Genomic DNA, 18,869 nt, shown 5'->3' on the forward strand with positions numbered 1-18,869 from the left:
GGATTGGAGGTATTATTTGTGGGGGGCGCGTGAGTTTCCTGGAGGCCTTCCATAGTGAGTAGTTGGAGTCGGCTGTGGGGGACAAGCTGGCGAGATATTTGTGAAAACAGTCATTATTGTAGTTTTTTATGGTTTTGGATAGTTTTCTAGTTGCGTTGTTTAGTTTGCGTTTGTCCTCCGGTGTTCTATGGGTCTGCCATACTCTTCTTAGTCTACGTTTTTCTGCTATTTTTTTTAATATGTACTGGGGATATTCGTGTTTGCTGATGGACGTTATTGCCGGTGTGGAGAAGCGGATAGCGTTTATTATGCTCGTGTTTAGGTATTCCGTGGCTGCTTCGATTTCTTCGTTGGTTTTTAGTGAAGTTGAGGCTGAAGTTGTGTGTGTGAAGATTTCTCTAAAGAGCTGCCAGTTGGTGTGTTGGTTATGAATGGAGCCATTAGGTGTATTCTCGATGATAGTTGAACTGACTGTTACTATCACGGGGGAATGATCAGAGGAGAGATCAGCCGAGGAATTGATTTGGACGTGTCTTGACGAGATATTTTTAGTTATGATGAAATCAAGGAGATCGGGTATTTTGTTTGTGTCGGTGGGCCAGTGTGTGGGTTCGTATGTGGTAAGGTAGTTGAGGTTATTGGTTATTATGCTGTTGAGGAGGTTTTTACCTCTTACTGTAACTAGTCTGCTGCCCCATTGGGTGTGTTTGGCGTTGTAGTCTCCTCCGGCTATGAATCTATTGCCCAGGGTGTCCAGGAAGTTGTCGAAGTCTTCTTTGGCGATGGAGTGTCTGGGAGGGCAGTATACAGCTGAAGTGGTGATTGTACCATGACAGTCTTCTATTGCTACGTTTGTTGCTTGGAGGTAGTCTTTCTGGAATGGTGGAAGTTCGTAGTGCTTGATGTTTGATTTGATTATTATTCCGGTGCCGCCGTGGGCCTTTCCGCTGGGGTGTTGTGTGTGGTAGAAGTTGTAGCCGTGTATTTTGACGTAGTTTTTGTCGGTGAAGTGAGTTTCGGATATGAGCATCACATCGATTTGCTGTTGTTTTAAGAATAGTTCTAGTTCAAATTTGTGCTGAGCTAGACCGTTGGCGTTCCACAGAGCTATTCGCATTGGTTTTATTTTGCTTCTGTGCGTATGAATTTGTCCATGAAGAGTGTGAGTAGTGACAGCAAGTTGTTAATTTGCTCAGTTTGCTTCTCGATAAGTTTTTCGAGTCTGGTAAAGTTGTCTGTGTTTTGTGGGGTGGGAATTCTATTTTCTGTGTGTACAATGTGTGTTTTCGAGTTGTTTACGTTTCCTTGCGTTGCCTGCGCATAGGATACTGTTGGTGTAGTGAGTTTTTGGGGTTTAGGTTCTTGTATGGTTATGTCCTTGGGTCTCAGTTTTGGATACACTATATTATGTAGTGTTTGTAGGCTGAGCATCCTTTGTAGTTCGCAGGATGCTCTCCTTGACAGTGGATACACTTGGCGGGGGTTTCCGGGGATTTAGTGCATTGGTCAGTGGGGTGATTACCTGCACATTTTACGCACCGGAAGTTGTGATTGCAGTATTTCTGCGTGTGGCCGTACCTTTGGCACCTCTTGCATTGTATTATTTCTTTCTTTACAAGAGGTGGCTCGAACTTAACTATGGAGTTCATCAGCCGATTGATATTGTAGATTTCTTTATTGTTTGTTTTTTGTTTTAGGTCTATAAAAAATAAGGATAGTGGGTTTTTTGTGATTCTATGCCTAATGTTACTGATGTTAGTTACTTCGTGGCCGTGATTTGACAATTCGCATTTTAGTTCGTCTAGATCGACTGAGTGATGGATATTGCGTAGCACCACTCGAAATGGTCTTTCTTGTTTGAGCTGGTATGTGTGGAATTTAGCGTTTAACGTTTTTAATAGCTTGGTTAACTTTCTATAGGCGTCTGGGTGGGTCGGCAGTATTTTCACGTGGTTGTTGTTAATCTTTAACTTGTAGTCCTCTTTGCTGATGTCTTTTTCGATAGTCTTAATCATTGACTGTATGTCGATTACGTCGTTAATGAATATCGGTGGGGGAGGGGGAATTCTTTGAGTATGGAGATTATTTACCTTTTCGGTTGTAATCATGGAGTCTTCCGTGGACTCCAGTATTGAAAATCTATTGTAGGTGGTCACCTGGCTGGCTGATGGTTTAGTTTGACTCTTGTTTACATTTGTCTTGGTTGGTTCGAGCTTTCGTTTTTTCGTGTGATGGTCGTTTACCAGGATAGATGTGTTGCCCTCTTGCCACGGGGGAGGAAAAATGGCGGTGTTATAATTTAGCTCCGGGGAGCCTGTTGGGAATGATAGAGCCATCATCGAGCTAGTTAATTCAGTGTGAAAGAACTAGTCGAGAGGCTGTTAACCCCTGGCTAGGTTAGTTGGATTCGCTTTCGACAGATGGGCGTCACGTGGAATTTTGTGAACTTCACAGGGCACTGGACACACGTCTGCACGTCTCGGCACTCAGCAGCAACTGGATGGTCACGTGCTGCTTTGTGAACATTGCCGGGCACTGGACACACGTCTGCACGCCTCGGCACTCACGAACGAACCGGATAATGTATGTGATAATGTATTTTTAGTGTATCCTGTTAGCTTAACAAAACATAACGTTGTTCAACGTTTGCATAATATATTTAAAGAAAAAGATTGATCGTACTTTCTGATCTGAAAAAATAGCTCTGTTTATACATTATACATTATACATGTGTATGGGAATTAACTAGTGTCTATATAGTTTCACACTGACAAAATAGTTTCGAGTTACTTAAAAATAGTTGCTTGATTCAAGCAACTGTACGCGTTAACAAAATAGTTTCAAGTAACTTGAAAATAGTTGCTTGATTCAGGTAACTTGACCAATCTGAATCATCATAAAAACTTGGAAGGATATTTCAAGCAAAATTACAGATTCACATTGGTAAAATAATAGGTTCACATTGACAAAATGGTTTCGAATTGCTTGAATTCAAATCGTTTGACGAAGCAACATGACTAATCTGAATAGTTTAATTGTCATCTTTATCCAAGACTCGCATAGTCAATCGAGCCATTCGGAAATCACATTGACCAACTCCAAAATTGAAAAGTAGAGAAAAGTAATTACAAGTATCGCAAGTGGTGAGACAATATGCGATAAAAATGAAAAGATGAGCGTGGCATTAAGCTCTAAGGAACTAGAGGTTTTGTGAGAATCAATCGTGTACTTGGACGATGAAATTGCGAAATTGTGAGATTGTCCAAAGATGAAGTTGGTCAATTTGACTTTCGCCAGGCTCGATCGTCACTACGACAGTTCTCGCGTATCGAAACTATCTTGATGTTTGTGTGGACAGGTGAGACGAATGAGCGATCGTGGCGGAGAAGGATCGGGACATTCGGTCGTTACGATGGAAGCAGAGCTACCGACTTTGTTTCGCCGTCGCGAATCAGTCGCCTGTTTTCCTTTTGGAGGCGTGACTAGAATATTACCAACTCGGCGAGACCCAGCGTCCAGAATGTCCGCACCACCGAGCGGTAGAAGAAATACGCACTATCTTCGGTTGGACATTATGGACGACATCGCATACCTAAGAGCGAGGGAGGTAAGGATCTTTCGTTTATTTTTGTTGAAGTGATCACCACTTCTAGGAAAACTCCACATCTGGTCTTTTTACCTTTCTCAAGCGCTGAAGCCATCGACAGCATATAGACAAAGGAATAGCAGGGAGGCAGACCCAATACGGTAGACAGGCGACGTTGGCTTCGGGGTTCTCAGTCATAAAGTAACACTGCTAGCGTGCGGATCTGGACCAGCTCAAATTGTATTCCTGTATTTCATTATTAAGTCAAATATATACTTTGTATCTTACACTTTATCCACACGTTTTTCTCTCTTCTCAACAGGTTATGGGCCCAGGGCCATATATAATATAATGGGATGTAATATTAGCAGTAAGTATTTAGGATTAATTTATATTTATTATTTTTTTTAATAATCGAATCGTATTCTTACGTTTGAAAATAATGCACGTTTTAGCCTATTCAAGATCCTGATCCAGTTATTAATTGTGACCTTATGGATGGCCGCGATGCTTTCCTTACAATGGCTAGAGAAAGACATTATGAATTCTTTTCCTTAAGGCGCGCGAAATTTAGTTCTATGTCTATGCTATACGAATTGCACAATCAAGGTCAAGACAAGTTTGTCTATACTTGCAATAATTGTAAGAGCCATGTAGAAACAAGATATCATTGTACGGTTTGTGATGTAAGTATTAAAACAATCATCTGTAAACATGTATCATCCAATTTTCAAACAATCTAATGTTATTATTTATTATGCTAGGATTTTGATCTGTGTATAAGCTGTAAAGAAAAAGACGGACATCCTCATCATATGGAAAAACTTGGTTTAGATTTGGATGATGGTTCATCGCCGGCCGATGCTAAACAAGCTAATCCACAGGTAAAAATATATTTTTATTAACTGAATATATTAATAATTTTGCTATGAATATTTATAATAAATATTTTTATTTTATAATAGGAGGCGCGTAAACTTTCAATTCAAAGATGTATTCAATCGTTGGTGCACGCGTGCCAATGTAGAGATGCTAACTGTCGTTTAACAAGTTGTCAAAAGATGAAGAGAGTAGTAACGCATACTAAAGTTTGCAAACGAAAAACGAACGGTGGCTGTCCAATCTGTAAACAATTAATAGCGTTGTGCTGTTATCATGCTAAACACTGCCAAGAGACTAAATGTCTTGTTCCATTCTGTTCGAACATCAAACATAAGCTGAAACAACAACAGCTTCAACAGCGGCTACAGCAAGCGCAGTTGTTAAGGTAAATACGTCAGTAGTAGTGGTAGTGGTAGTAGTAGTAGTAGTAGTAGTAGTAGTAGTAGTAGTAGCAGTAGCAGTAGTAGTAGTAGTAGTAGTAGTAGTAGTAGTAGTAATAGTAGTATTAGTAGTAATAGTAATAATAATAATAATAATAATAATAATAATAATAATAATAATAATAATAATAATAATAATAATAACAACAGCAGCAACGTTAGAATAATAATTTCCAAAGATAACTAGGTGTATGTATATCCTATGTATATAAGTTAGGTGTATATCTTTCTTTTTAATGTGTTTCAGGAGACGAATGGCTGCAATGAATAGCAGACCCACAGGTCCAGTGGGAGCGATGCAATCCGGACAACAGAGTTCAAATGTTACTATGACCACAGGTGTTGCTATGAAACCAGGTGTCAGTCCTACCAATTTACCTTCGCCACATCAACCTGGAATAGGATTGAAACCTGAAACTCAAACGCCACCTGCTCACGTTCTCCAAGTTGTTAAGCAAGTACAAGAAGAAGCTGCACGGCAACAAGTACCGCATGGTTATGGTAAAGTAACGCCAGGTGGTGGAGTTGGTGCTGGAGTTGGCGTAGGAGGACAAACAGGTGGCGTAATGCCACCACCTCCTATGCAACGTCCAATGCCTGTACAAATGCCAAATCCTGGCGGTACACATCTTATTCCAATGGATCAATGGACAGCAAGGTGAGTTATTGAATATAATAATTAAAATACCGTACACATATATGTATATAAAAAGAGGTATTAAAGCTACACCTTTATTTACAGTAGGTATCAGCCAAGTGCACTGATGCAACAGAATCCTGGTTTGAGACAGCAAACGCCGCAACAGTTAATGCAACAGCAGCAACAACATCAAGGGCTGCCAGCAATAGCTATGGGAGGACAGATGCCTAGGCAAGCTGGAGTTCTCGGTGGTCCGGTTAATCAAGTTGGTCCTCAAACTCAAAGCAACATGCACAAGCATGTATTGCAGCAACTTATGCAAACTCTAAAGAATCCCCATACTCCTGAACAACAAAACCAAATACTTCAAATACTCAAAAGCAATCCACCGATTATGGCTGCTTTTATCAAACAACGGGTATGACGATTAATTTCTTCTATATTATTTGTCTGCTGACATTTTCGATTTTAATAATTTCTATTACCATATAATTTTTTAAATTAATAGGCACTCGCTCTAAATCAACAACAAAGTGGTCAATACGGTGGAGGAGTGGGCGGACCTTTGGGTCCTAATCAGCCGCAGCAACAACCTGCTCTGCAGCATATAATGTCTCAGCAGCAGCAGCAGCACCACCACCACCACCACCAACAACAACAACAACAGCAAGGCAGAATGCAAATACAGGCAATGCTAAATCAACAGCAGCAACAACAGCAGCAACAGCAGCAACCTGTTCAACAGCAACCACCACAATGGTATAAACAGCAAATGCTAGTATTGCAAAGGCACCAGCACCCGTCGCAGCAGCAACAACACCCGCAGCAGCAGCAACAGCAGCAGCAACAACAACAACAACAATTTACACAACCACCAGCACCGCCTTACGGTCAACAGCGACATATAAGGCCGCCCCTTCTCGGTAAGAATTATTTAATTCTGGAGAAAACGAGATTCGTCGAGCCGCTTGGTTCGTGGTCTAACGCTTGCCACGATTCCGCGTATTCTTCTCCAGGTTATGGTGGCTTTAGCGAACAAAGATACGGTCAACCTGGCTTAAAACCAACACCACCTCCGGTACCTTCTCCGCAAGGTGTGATGGGGCCTCCAGGGATTTCTGTACAGCAACAATTAATGCAGTCCGTTCGATCTCCACCGCCAATTCGTTCTCCTCAACCAAATCCTTCCCCACGACCGGTTCCTTCTCCACGTAATCAGCCAGTTCCTTCTCCTCGATCAGGGCCGGTGCCATCGCCTCATCACCATCCACCTCATGGTACACCAACACATTCACCGGCTCATGAACTCGGTGGGCCAAGTGAAATGATGCTTTCGCAGCTGAGTGGTGGAACTGGTGCACCGACTGGTCACCCGGGTACCATGCCACATCATCCATCTCCAGTTCCACCACCCACTAGTGGCACAGACTCGAGTGAAGTGACGCCCATGACGCCACAAGATCAACTTTCAAAATTTGTCGAAGGATTGTAGTGACTATTAGTGAAGTCGGTTAACACGAGTGACTATGTTAGTGGGCGAACGATGATCTTGCATCGTATGTCAACCGTTTAGAAAGAACGGTCGCTGTTCCACCTCTCTGTCATGAGAACAGAGAGAGTAACTTCCATCCGTTCTGCGTTCCTAGCTTCGTGGAGATCAGGTACAACTACTTACGTCCGGTACACTGACCAAGTGCTGATGTTCAGAGACGGGTCAGAGTACCACTGGTGCGACCAAATTAATCCCGGATGACGCGTTTCCTTTTTCTATCTCCGAGTTAAGGTGCAGGAGCGATACAGCGTGTTGTGGTGCTGCTTAGATGCTCCGCGAAGATTCTACAGCTGGCTCAATGGACATTTGAACTTACGTTATTGTATTCTCGTATCTCAACCTCGGCTCCCCAATTGCGAACCAGTGGAACGACGAGAAACAATTAATTTGAAACTATACACACATGAAATCAAGAGAGACTATTAATACTTTATCCCCTAATACACATACATATACAAAAGAAACACACACTATGTCTCTGCCCAAACTTTTATTCCCCTTACACATGACTTTTTCATCTATATCACCTTCCCTCGCTGCTGCTCGTGCAGGCTGAGTGAAATCGTACAAATGTGTTGTGTATACTTAACGTTAATTAATAATTAATAGTTCAAATATTATTAGCGTAGCGATTATATGCAGTTATTATATACCACTATTATTATTATCGTGACAAGATGCAAAGTATATAACAAGAAAAAAAAACGAACTGTATGAAAATGGAAAGATATTGAAAAAGAAATCAACAACATTGTATGTAAGGAAGGGAGAAAAGAATTTAGTGGAAAGTTAAGTAATGTTAACTTAGGTTAATTTGTTATTAAGAGATCGCAACGGTTGCCGAAGGTTGTGCCGAAACCTTAGCACCATTAAATTTTATGGATCATTCTGAAATTAACCTTCAAAATAATCTGCTAAATTGTCCTATGGGAAAGAAACCTAATAACAGGACAGGCGAGACAACGCGGATTAACGGTGTCGCAACCAAAAAGTAGAAATTCACAAGCTTACTAATGGGAGGATTTATAAATCGTGTTAATTTTGACAACAAAAGTTTTTCAAACCGAGGGTCCAACATGTACAGTTCAATCAAAATATGTAGCTACGAAGCGTAATCGAAAAGGACCCTCGCATGAAAATCGTTCTGTACATACTATACTATTATTACGATAATAATAACGATTATTATTAATTTCCCTGTCTATTATGAATTTATTATTATTATTATTATTGCTATTATATATAATTCTTATTGATTCTTAATTATTATAATTACTATTATTACTCTACTACTACTACTATTATTATTAATAATATTATTTTTATTATTATTCTTCTTATTATTATTACCATTATTACTATTAATATTATCACGAAAGAAAAATTCAAAACATATAAGTATAGTGTTAATATTCGGGAAAAAAGCGAGAAAGGGATCCACACACACGCGTTATAATTATAATAGGATATCTCTGTGCACGATAAACCCGAGAAAAGGAAATACAAATACAGATACAAGTACACATACATACCGAAGTATGTGACTATGCCAGTGCTGTATCATAGTAAACTGTAAGTGTAACTTTTCCTCTCTCTTTTTTCTTCGATACCTATTTAAATGACTAGTTGGTAACGAATGATGCGTGAAGGTGTACTTCTGAAGTCCGTTTCGTCGGATATTTTTTAAATACACGATGTACAATGTAGCCACCATGTAACCAAGCTATAACCGATTTAATCATAATCAGAATCATTAATGGCACATGCAACCGGTGTAAGATTCATATTTAAACGTGGCGTTTCCGTCGACGAAAGCGCGGTCCGATTCGAAACAAAAAGCCAGAGAAATCATGACCCGTTTGAGAGACACGTTACCTCTTGAAAAATGTATTTGACTCATTCTGATACATTTATCATCAGATATATCTATATACATATAACATCGTACATTTCCATTTGTCTTATATACATCGGTACCCTTTGAATTCGTTATAAAAGAAGGCAATAAGCATTTTTCTTTTTTTTTTATAAAAATAAAGAAAGAATCTAACGAACGATTGGCGAATGTTTTTTGCCTTGAAAATTTTAATCGCGGGGTTGGACGGGGGTAAGTTTAACGAGAATGGTTCGTTTAAGATAACCGGTTTTCTTTCACTCAATTAAGTTCCAAATTCGAAAGATCGCTTTTTGTTATTTTTAGACTATTTTAAATTCTTTTATAAATCGGTTAATGTGAATCGTCAATCGATTCCGAAACATTCCTTTTGTTATGTATTCTCTTTCTCGCCCTTTCTTTCCTCCATCCACCGGTTTTTCTCTACGTCCTTCGTCCCTCGGACTAGTTTTATAGAAAGAACGTCGTAGATTCGTCTTTCCAAGATCGTCATATAAAAGGACAAAAAGAAAGAGAAAAAAAGATAATTATGTAGAATTATGTGATAGCAGTTAAATCGAGCGGGTCAACTATAAATCGGTTGAGAAACAAATCTTGTCGTGCGTCTGAAATTTCTAAAAGTGAGATGAAAACGATAAGAAACAGAGTAATACAAAGAACAAAAAATAACAATCTACGAAATGCGGATGGTTATCGACTGTAGATTTAAGTAAACGATTTTACTAGTAAAAAGAATAAACGTAACGACGAAGACCCAAAAGTATTTGGCTTAGTATGGCTGTGTTTAGGGCAGTGTTGTAAATCTGAAAGTGGTATACCTTTTTTGGTAGTAAACTCTTTAAGAGCGAACAATCGAACGCTATTGTGTACCAATCCGACGATCGCGATCTACACGAGTCATTTTATCGTTTGATTTTATTAATAATTAATTACTAACGAAGATGACACAATTGCTAAGAATCGGCGTTCATTTGCGAACGAATCGTAAAAATACGATATGTGATGGGTGTGTGTGTGTGCAACAGATATAAAGAAAAATGAGTTTTCTCTTTCTGAAGATAGTTCGAGCACATAATTGCGAGTGTAAAAATGGGTCTTAGTGTGTTCGAACATCGAGAAAGAGATGGATTGTAGATTCGCGAAAGATTACTTCCGTAGATGATAAAAAATAAAAAGAAAGAAACGAATGAAACGGAAGCGGTTTGCACGTCGGATTTGTTGGCACGTCAGCGTTCGTGGACAATTTATTATTGTAACGAAAAGTGAACGATACAACACTATATATATATTATATATGTACTATATATACTATATATGTATTACATATATTATATATATATACTATATGTATTATATATATATAATACATATACTATATATGTATTATACGATTTGTTTTTCTTTTTATATTATCAAACACAATATAGGTCGCGGTTATATCATGATGGAGTAAACGTTAATTAATTAATTAATTAATTAATTAATTATTCGATAGACGATAATTGCAAACAAAACTATGGAATATAATTATTATTATTACGCTATTATTATTGAAATACCAACTATAGAGTACTACTTTTTATTATGACATTTCGTAACTAGTGAATTGATTATCTAATTAAAGATTAATGAGACGCAAGTGTAACATTTATCCCCCTCGCTCCTCCCAGGTAAAAAAAGAAAGAACTCACACCGTTCTTCATCCCAGTCTCTTTTTCTTTTCCTAAGGAAAAAAGTCTCGAGAGGGACAATGAGAATTTTCTCTCGATACAGCCCCTCGAATCCTGATCCAACACTGCATCGGTCACGATAAATGTACAATATTTAATATAATGCGCTTTCCTTTATTTATTTTTGTCGGCGGGATTCACGTCGTTCTCGCTAAACGAGACAAACGGAAATGGAATGAAAAGATACTGTCACCGTCGCCATTCAGATACCTTTTTGTATCCCCTGGTGTAAAGACCGTTCGCAGAGTGACTTCGGAAAAACTTTAGTTAACGTCTTGTTTGCCCCCGTGTTCGCTATTCATTTTGTAAACGCGTTTTGTAAAATATATATGTTCGGTTTAGATGTGTGAAAGTTAGCCTCACGATATCCACTCGGAGAGGGGAAAGTGAATTTAGGTTTTTGCTACAGTTTTGTACTCTTGGACGTAAAAAAGACTTCGTTTTTCTCTTAACGATTTGTAACGTAGATAAGAATACTGTATGTTGATGTTCATGAATATTTAACCGAATATTGTTATATTATTATTAAAAAAGAAGTTTTAAAAATACATTCCATTTTTATTTTTCTCTCAGCTCAGGTTATATATGTACATACGTGTATCTGTTCTGCCGCGCAACACATCTGCACGCCATCCCGCGCGGCTTGCCAACCAACGGTCTACGTGTCGTCCTTCGAACACTCCATAGGCCCAAGTACCCACCATAAAGTTGCAATTCTAGCCGCATTGTTCGCACACATGGTCTAAGCACATCTGTTTGCCAAAAAAGACTTTCTAATTCCAGAAGTGTTTTCAGCTGGTTTTTTAGAAAGGTCCTTGGGTTTATTACGTGCTCCTAAGAATTACGGAGAAAGCGAATAGCTAGCCAAGAAAACAATCAGGTTTCCCCATGAACAAGGTCATCTATCAACCACGATGGTAGGAGACATTCTCCCCATCCCTTCAAGCATCCGCGTAGGGCAAAACCAATCGACATCGCGGATTATTACCCTCACTTTCTTAACGAAACGTGTAAACAACGAATCCGCGTTCGTCATGCAAAAGGGCACACCCACATTGAACTTTCTTCCGTCTCAACGTTAGAGCGCCAAGTTAGTCAAAGATCTAACGCCGAACTTCTAACATTAAGTCTAATACCGTGCAGCGTGATAAGTTATTAAGTGTTTATGTCTATTCAATCGTGTATACTAAGTGTTGAAAATATATATTTTAACTCTGTGAGCCACAGTGTTATCATACCTGAATCACCCCTATTATCTTAATCGAAATACGGGGATCGAACTATTCGTGGTGTCGATCATTCTAATCGTAACGGGAATTTACGACTCCCGTTGACGCGTATTCTAACGACCGCGTCTCCCCGCGATAGCTCGAAAATACAGTATCGAAAGACCAAAATCCTTCTTAAGAAGTATTTCTTATCGATAGTATTTATATAATCGCGAAAGAGTTACTAAGAAGGAAACGAATTATTTTTATCTTATCTTCCGAACAGAGACGAATCTTCTTATCCGTATACATCGAAACACTTTGAATTCTTTGTCACATTGCGCGTGTATCCCTTAATAAAGTACATATTTCAATACTCACAATGTGAACAACTAAAGTTTTTCTGTTAACTCTGTTATATTTGCCACTTTACTTGCTCTCACTTGCTACTACTCGTCTGTTCAGCAACTTCGCTTCGAACAATCGTTCGATTTTAATGTTTGTATATTTATTTAAAATTATTCGTTTCTCACCACGTGCACGATATATGGTCTCTTTCTAACTTTTTTCGAAACTTAGCCTCTTCTTACGTATCATTCGTATATTTTACACGATATTTGTACATAGAATTTCATTAACAAGATATAGCATTCAAACGCGTATGTACCCTTGTCTCGACCTGTCGACAAGTTGTACGGATTTTCAATTAGACGAGGACTTATATTTTAGTTCCATCGGATGGCAGAAAAATAAAGAAAAAGGAAGAACCAAAGTACAGTGCGACCTTCTGGCTTTCAAGGACTCCTAGGTTTTCACTGTCTTAACTTAAAATGGGACTAAAGTATGCAACGAACGCAACGCGTGTTTTCCTTCTATTTTCTCACCCTATTTATTCTTCTTGCGTTCGCCGAATCTCCTTTCCTTAGGTGTAAGGACTAATCATTTATCCGATTACAGCGCATAACGTAACAACGTAAACGAAACTGGCACGTAAGAATTATACATATACGTGTATATATTTATACATACTTACCATTAACACAATATGAAAAATCTGACGAAATAAAGTTTACGTATAATTATTTGAATACTGGACATTGTACCTGTGTGCTCTCAGACACCTTTCTCGCGATCATTTCACGTTTCAACTTCTGAATCCTGTCACGATCTGTGGATTCCCGTTCGAGCGCAGTCTTATTTATACATAACATGTCGTTCGTTTCGTTGTCCTTTGTGTACACAAACGTATTTAGATGTACATTTCTTGCAAAGAGTTGTTCGCGAGGATTCGTCAATATTCTAAAAGTCAGTAATGAAGGCAGTATGATGGTAACACATCGAATTAAATCAAATCGGAACACAGGCTTTTGTACGATTTCGTGAGGATTTCCGTTCCCTTCGTTTGACCGAAGTCCGAAGTGATTGCTGCCCGTCAGTTCTTCCGCCTTATCTATCGTTTTCAGCGACGAATCCTTGTTGAACGATATCATTGGACGGATAACAAAAGTAGGAAGTTCAGAGTCCCCATTCAGATCTATATGTACTAAGTTTACACGTACGATATGTTTATATTATCGCTTATATATAAACATATATAATATATATAAATATATATAATATATAAATATGTATGTGATATATATATTATATCATATTCTATATACATATTTTTTTTTTTTTATTTATTTATTAGAATATTTACAATCAATTCTCGTTGAGAATTTTCAGTAACTTAGTTTGGCGTGATACAATGACATGGATTATAATAGTTTTATATTGTTGATTCTAGTAGGACAAATGGTTTAATCTAGTGGGTATTTTCTTTTTAGTCTGCGGATCTGGTCCGTCGTGTCCAGTAGTTGGGTGACTAGTGGGTTGTGGTGGTTGTTGACTCTTGTGCTATATCTGCTTCTGAACTTGTGTATTTCATCTTTGACTGTAGGTATCTTGAGGTCTCGGTGGATTGTTTCGTTCGTAACATACCAGGGTGCATTTAATAGGGATCTTAGCGTTTTCGATTGGAAGCGTTGGAGTATTTCAATGGTGGAGTTACTTGCTGTTCCCCATAGTTGGATTCCGTAGGTCCAGACAGGTTTTATTACGGCCTTGTAGAGGGTTATTTTGTTCTGTATGTTTAGTTTGGAGCGTCGGCCCGTGAGCCAATAGAATTTTCTTAGTTTTTCCTTTAGTTGCTTTGTTTTTTCGGAGATATGTTTTTCCCAGGTTAGCCTCCTGTCCAGGGTCATGCCCAGGTATCTTACGGAGTCCTTGCTTGGGATTATTGTGTTGTTAATGGTGACCTGGGGACAGGTTTGTTTTCGGAGCGTGAAGGTTACATGGGAGGATTTTTTTTCGTTTATTTTAAAACCCCATTTTTGGCACAACTTTTCCATGGAGTCGAGACTTCGCTGGAGAGTGGATGAGGCAATTGCTGGGTCTGCGTGGGTAGCTAATAGTGCTGTGTCGTCCGCAAATGTTGCTATTGTTACCTCGTTTGATATGGGTAAGTCGGCAGTGTAGATGGAGAATAGTAGGGGTCCGAGGACACTACCTTGCGGTATGCCGGATTTTATTGGGAATGTTGCGGAAGTGGCGCCTAGACATTTAACTATGAATTGTCTGTTGGTTAGGTAGGATTTTAAGATGGAGTAGTATGGGTGGGGTAGGATTTTTTTAAGCTTGTAGAGTAGCCCTTCATGCCATACTTTATCGAATGCCTGTTGGATGTCTAGGAATACGGCTGAGCAGTATTTTTTCATTTCAAGGGTTTGGCTGATTATGTGGGTTATGCGGTGGATTTGCTCTACTGTTGAGTGTTGTTTTCGGAAGCCGAATTGGTGATCTGGGAGAGTCTTCAATTCTTCTAGGAGTGGAAGGAGACGATTCGTGAGCATCCTCTCGAATAGTTTAGACAGGGTAGGTAAGAGACTGATTGGGCGATAGGAGCTGGTTTCATATATTGGTTTACCGGGTTTGGGGATGAGGGTGATTAGTGAGATTTTCCACGCCTTAGGAAAGTGTTCAAGGCGGAGGATGGCGTTAAAGATTGATGCGATGAGTGCAATCCCTTTTATGGGAAGTTCCTTGATTGCTTTATTTCCTATTTGGTCGTGACCTGCTGCTTTCTTGGGGTTTAGGCGACTGATTGCTTCTATGATCTCTGCAGAAGTGAAAGGTTGAATAGGAGGGGACATTTGGAAGGGAGTGTGCAGGTATTCGGTGACGTCCGCTGCGGCTATGGAGGAATGGGGTTGGAATACTTCAGTCAAATGTTTGGCAAATAGGTTGGCTTTTTCTATAGGGCTACGCGCCCATCCACCCTGCGGGCGGCGGATTGGAGGTATTATTTGTGGGGGGCGCGTGAGTTTCCTGGAGGCTTTCCATAGTGAGTAGTTTGAGTCGGCTGTGGGGGACAAGCTGGCGAGATATTTGTGAAAACGGTCATTATTGTAGTTCTTTATGGTTTTGGATAGTTTTCTAGTTGCGTTGTTTAGTTTGCGTTTGTCCTCCGGTGTTCTATGGGTCTGCCATATCCTTCTTAGTCTACGTTTTTCTGCTATTTTTTTTAGTATGTACTGGGGGTATTCGTGGTTGCTGGTGGACGTTTTTGCCGGTGTGGAGACGCGGATAGCGTTTATTATGCTCGCATTTAGGTATTCCGTGGCTGCTTCGATTTCATCATTGGTTTTTAGTGAGGTTGAGGCTGAAGTTGTGTGGGTAAAGACTTCTCTAAAGAGCTGCCAGTTGGTGTGTTGGTTATGAATGGAGCCATTAGGTGTATTCTCGATGATAGTTGAACTGACTGTTACTATCACGGGGGAATGATCAGAGGAGAGATCAGCCGAGGAATTGATTTGGACGTGTCTTGACGAGATATTTTTAGTTATGAAGAAATCAAGGAGATCGGGTATTTTGTTTGTGTCGGTGGGCCAGTGTGTGGGTTCGTACGTGGTAAGGTAGTTGAGGTTGTTGGTTAATATGCTGTTGAGGAGGTTTTTGCCTCTTACTGTAACCAGTCTGCTGCCCCATTGGGTGTGTTTAGCGTTGTAGTCTCCTCCGGCTATGAATTTGCTGGCCAGGGTGTCCAGGAAGTGGTCAAAGTCTTCTTTGGCGATGGAGTGTCTGGGAGGGCAGTATACAGCTGAGGTGGTGATTGTACCATGACAGTCTTCTATTGCTACGTTTGTTGCTTGGAGGTAGTCTTTCTGGAATGGTTGAAGTTCGTAGTGCTTGATGTTTGACTTGATTATGATTCCGGTGCCGCCGTGAGCCTTTCCGCTGGGGTGTTGGGTGTGGTAGAAGTTGTAGCCGTGTATTTTGAGGTAGTTTTTGTCGGTGAAGTGGGTTTCGGATATGAGCATCACATCGATTTGCTGTTGTTTTAAGAATAGTTCTAGTTCGGCTTTGTGCTGAGCTAGACCGTTGGCGTTCCACAGAGCTATTCGCATTGGTTTTATTTTGCTTCTGTGCTTATGAATTTGTCCATGAAGCGTGTGAGTAGTGACAGCAAGTTGTTAATTTGCTCAGTTTGCTTCTCGATAAGTTTTTCGAGTCTGGTAAAGTTGTCCGTGCTTGGTGGGGTGGGAATTCTATTTTCTGTGTGTACACTGTGTGTTTTCGAGTTGTATGCGTTTCCTTGCGTTGCCTGCGCATAGGATACTGTTGGTGTGGTGAGTTTTTGGGGTTTAGGTTCTTGTATGTTTATGTCCTTGGGTCTCAGTTTTGGATACTTTATATTATGTAGCGATTTGTAGGCTGAGCATCCTTTGTAGTTCGCAGGATGCTCTCCTTGACAGTGGATACACTTGGCGGGGGTTTCCGGGGATTTAGTGCATTGGTCAGTGGGGTGATTACCTGCACATTTTACGCACCGGAAGTTGTGATTGCAGTATTTCTGCGTGTGGCCGTACCTTTGGCACCTCTTGCATTGTATTATTTCTTTCTTTACAAGAGGTGGCTCGAACTTAACTATGGAGTTCATCAGCCGATTGATATTGTAGATTTCTTTATTGTTTGTTTTTTGTTTTAGGTCTATAAAAAATAAGGATAGTGGGTTTTTTGTGATTCTATGCCTAATGTTACTGATGTTAGTTACTTCGTGGCCGTGATTTGACAGTTCGCATTTTAGTTCGTCTAGATCGACTGAGTGATGGATATTGCGTAGCACCACTCGAAATGGTCTTTCTTGTTTGAGCTGGTATGTGTGGAATTTGGCGTTTAACGTTTTTAATAGCTTGGTTAACTTTCTATAGGCGTCTGGGTGGGACGGCAGTATTTTCACTTGGTTGTTGTTAATCTTTAGCTTGTAGTCTTCTTTGCTGATGTCTTTTTCGATAGTTTTAATCATTGACTGTATGTCGATTACGTCGTTAATGAATATCGGTGGGGGAGGGGGAATTCTTTGAGTATGGAGATTATTTACCTCTTCGGTTGTAATCATGGAGTCTTCCGTGGACTCCAGAATTGAGAATCTATTGTAGGTAGTCACTTGGCTGGCTGATGGTTTGGTTTGAATCTTGTTTACATTTGTCTTGGTCGGTTCGAGCTTTCGTTTTTTCGTGTGGTGGTCATTTACCAGGATAGTTGCGTTGCCCTCTTGCCACGGGGGAGGAAACATGGCGGTGTTATAATTTTGCTCCGGGGAGCCTGTTGGAAATGATAGAGCCATCATCGAGCTAGTTAGTTCAGTGTGAAAGAACTAGTCGAGAGGCTGTTAACCCCTGGCTAGGTTAGTTGGATTTGCTTTCGTCAGCTGGGCGTCACGTGGAGTTTTGTGAACTTCACAGGGCACTGGACACACGTCTGCACGTCTCGGCACTCAGCAGCAACTGGATGGTAGTTGCTATTTTGTGGACTTTGCCGGGCACGTCTGCACGCCTCGGCGCTCACGAACGAACTCTATATACATATTGTACACACATATACAGGTACACGTGATACACGTGTAACGATATTACAATATTACATTATATTATACTACAGGATGGGAGGGGATGGACTGGGAGGGGAGGGGAGGGGTGTTCTGTGGGATTAGTATAGTATTCGTATATCTATTTACATATTTACATATTTACACTTAATTCAGTGGGCGTTGCCGTTTTGTGGCTCTTTATCTTGTTGTTTTTTGTTATGGGTTCCGTATCCACCAATATTTTTTTGTGTTTTTTCTGTGTTTGTCTTCTGTATCCTTTTGGGGGAGGGCCATGTTGTATCTCCACCTAGTGTCTGCAGTACGGCTATCTAGGTTTTCCTCGTATTGAATAGATTTCATTCCTATTTTCCTTTGCATATGATAAATTATGGGTATGTTGTTTTGGTCTTGGAGACAGTTTCTTTCGTCTAGGTATATAAAGGCTTCGGGGGGGATGTAGCCTGTTAACAGAGTGATTTTGAAGTATGCGTCGTTTGGGTATAAGCAGCCGAAGATTAGGCTGTTTTCTTTGATCTTCGCGGCTTGCGAGAAGTGATTTCTCGTTAGTTTTAGGATGTGACAGTCGATGCGGTGGATGTTGGCTAAGTCGTATATTTTTTTGTTTTTTACGTATTTTCTGTATCCGCTGTGTTCAGATCTGTAAATGCTCAGGCAAGCTCTGATGCATTTTCTTTCAAATATGCGAATTTTTTCCATTATTGACGCTGGTATGTTGTACCATATTGGACAGCCGTAGGTTATAATGGGTCTTATTAGCGATTGGTAGCACATGATTTTTACTTTGCTATCGAGAAGTCTGGAATAAAACAGCCTTTTTGTATTCCAAAAAGCTTTGCTGGCTTTGGAGAGTTGGATTTCGATATGTTGCTTGTAATTTAGTTTTTCATCTATGTTTATTCCTAGGTATTTTACGCAATTTTTGTGTGGTATGAGGTTCTCTTCGTTTGCTTTTTCTTTTAGGCGGAATTTCCTGATTTGTTCCCTTTCTGCTGGGCCGATTTTGCT

At 40.0% G+C, this 18,869-nt stretch overlaps 1 protein-coding gene across 1 annotated transcript; it reads left to right on the forward strand.

The window, feature by feature from the left end:
• The first annotated feature begins 3,937 nt into the window (after window positions 1-3,937).
• LOC126927209 (histone lysine acetyltransferase CREBBP-like) lies at window positions 3,938-8,302 on the forward strand. The gene is made up of 7 exons (XM_050743483.1): window positions 3,938-3,956; window positions 4,052-4,272; window positions 4,351-4,470; window positions 4,552-4,853; window positions 5,156-5,566; window positions 5,654-5,966; window positions 6,057-8,302. The coding sequence occupies exons 1-7, from the start codon at window positions 3,938-3,940 to the stop codon at window positions 7,038-7,040; spliced, it is 2,370 nt and encodes a 789-aa protein (XP_050599440.1). The 3' UTR covers window positions 7,041-8,302.
• The last annotated feature ends 10,567 nt before the right edge of the window (window positions 8,303-18,869 follow it).

Source organism: Bombus affinis, unplaced genomic scaffold (genome assembly GCF_024516045.1).
Source record: "Bombus affinis isolate iyBomAffi1 unplaced genomic scaffold, iyBomAffi1.2 ctg00000080.1, whole genome shotgun sequence".
NCBI lineage: Eukaryota > Metazoa > Arthropoda > Insecta > Hymenoptera > Apidae > Bombus > Bombus affinis.

What these genes read in the sequence shown, in the direction of transcription:
- LOC126927209 (XM_050743483.1), top strand. An exon ending in ATCATTGTACGGTTTGTGAT is followed by an intron (nt 4,273 to 4,350) that starts GTAAGTATTAAA and finishes TTATTATGCTAG; the next exon opens with GATTTTGATCTGTGTATAAG. An exon ending in ATGGATCAATGGACAGCAAG is followed by an intron (nt 5,567 to 5,653) that starts GTGAGTTATTGA and finishes TATTTACAGTAG; the next exon opens with GTATCAGCCAAGTGCACTGA.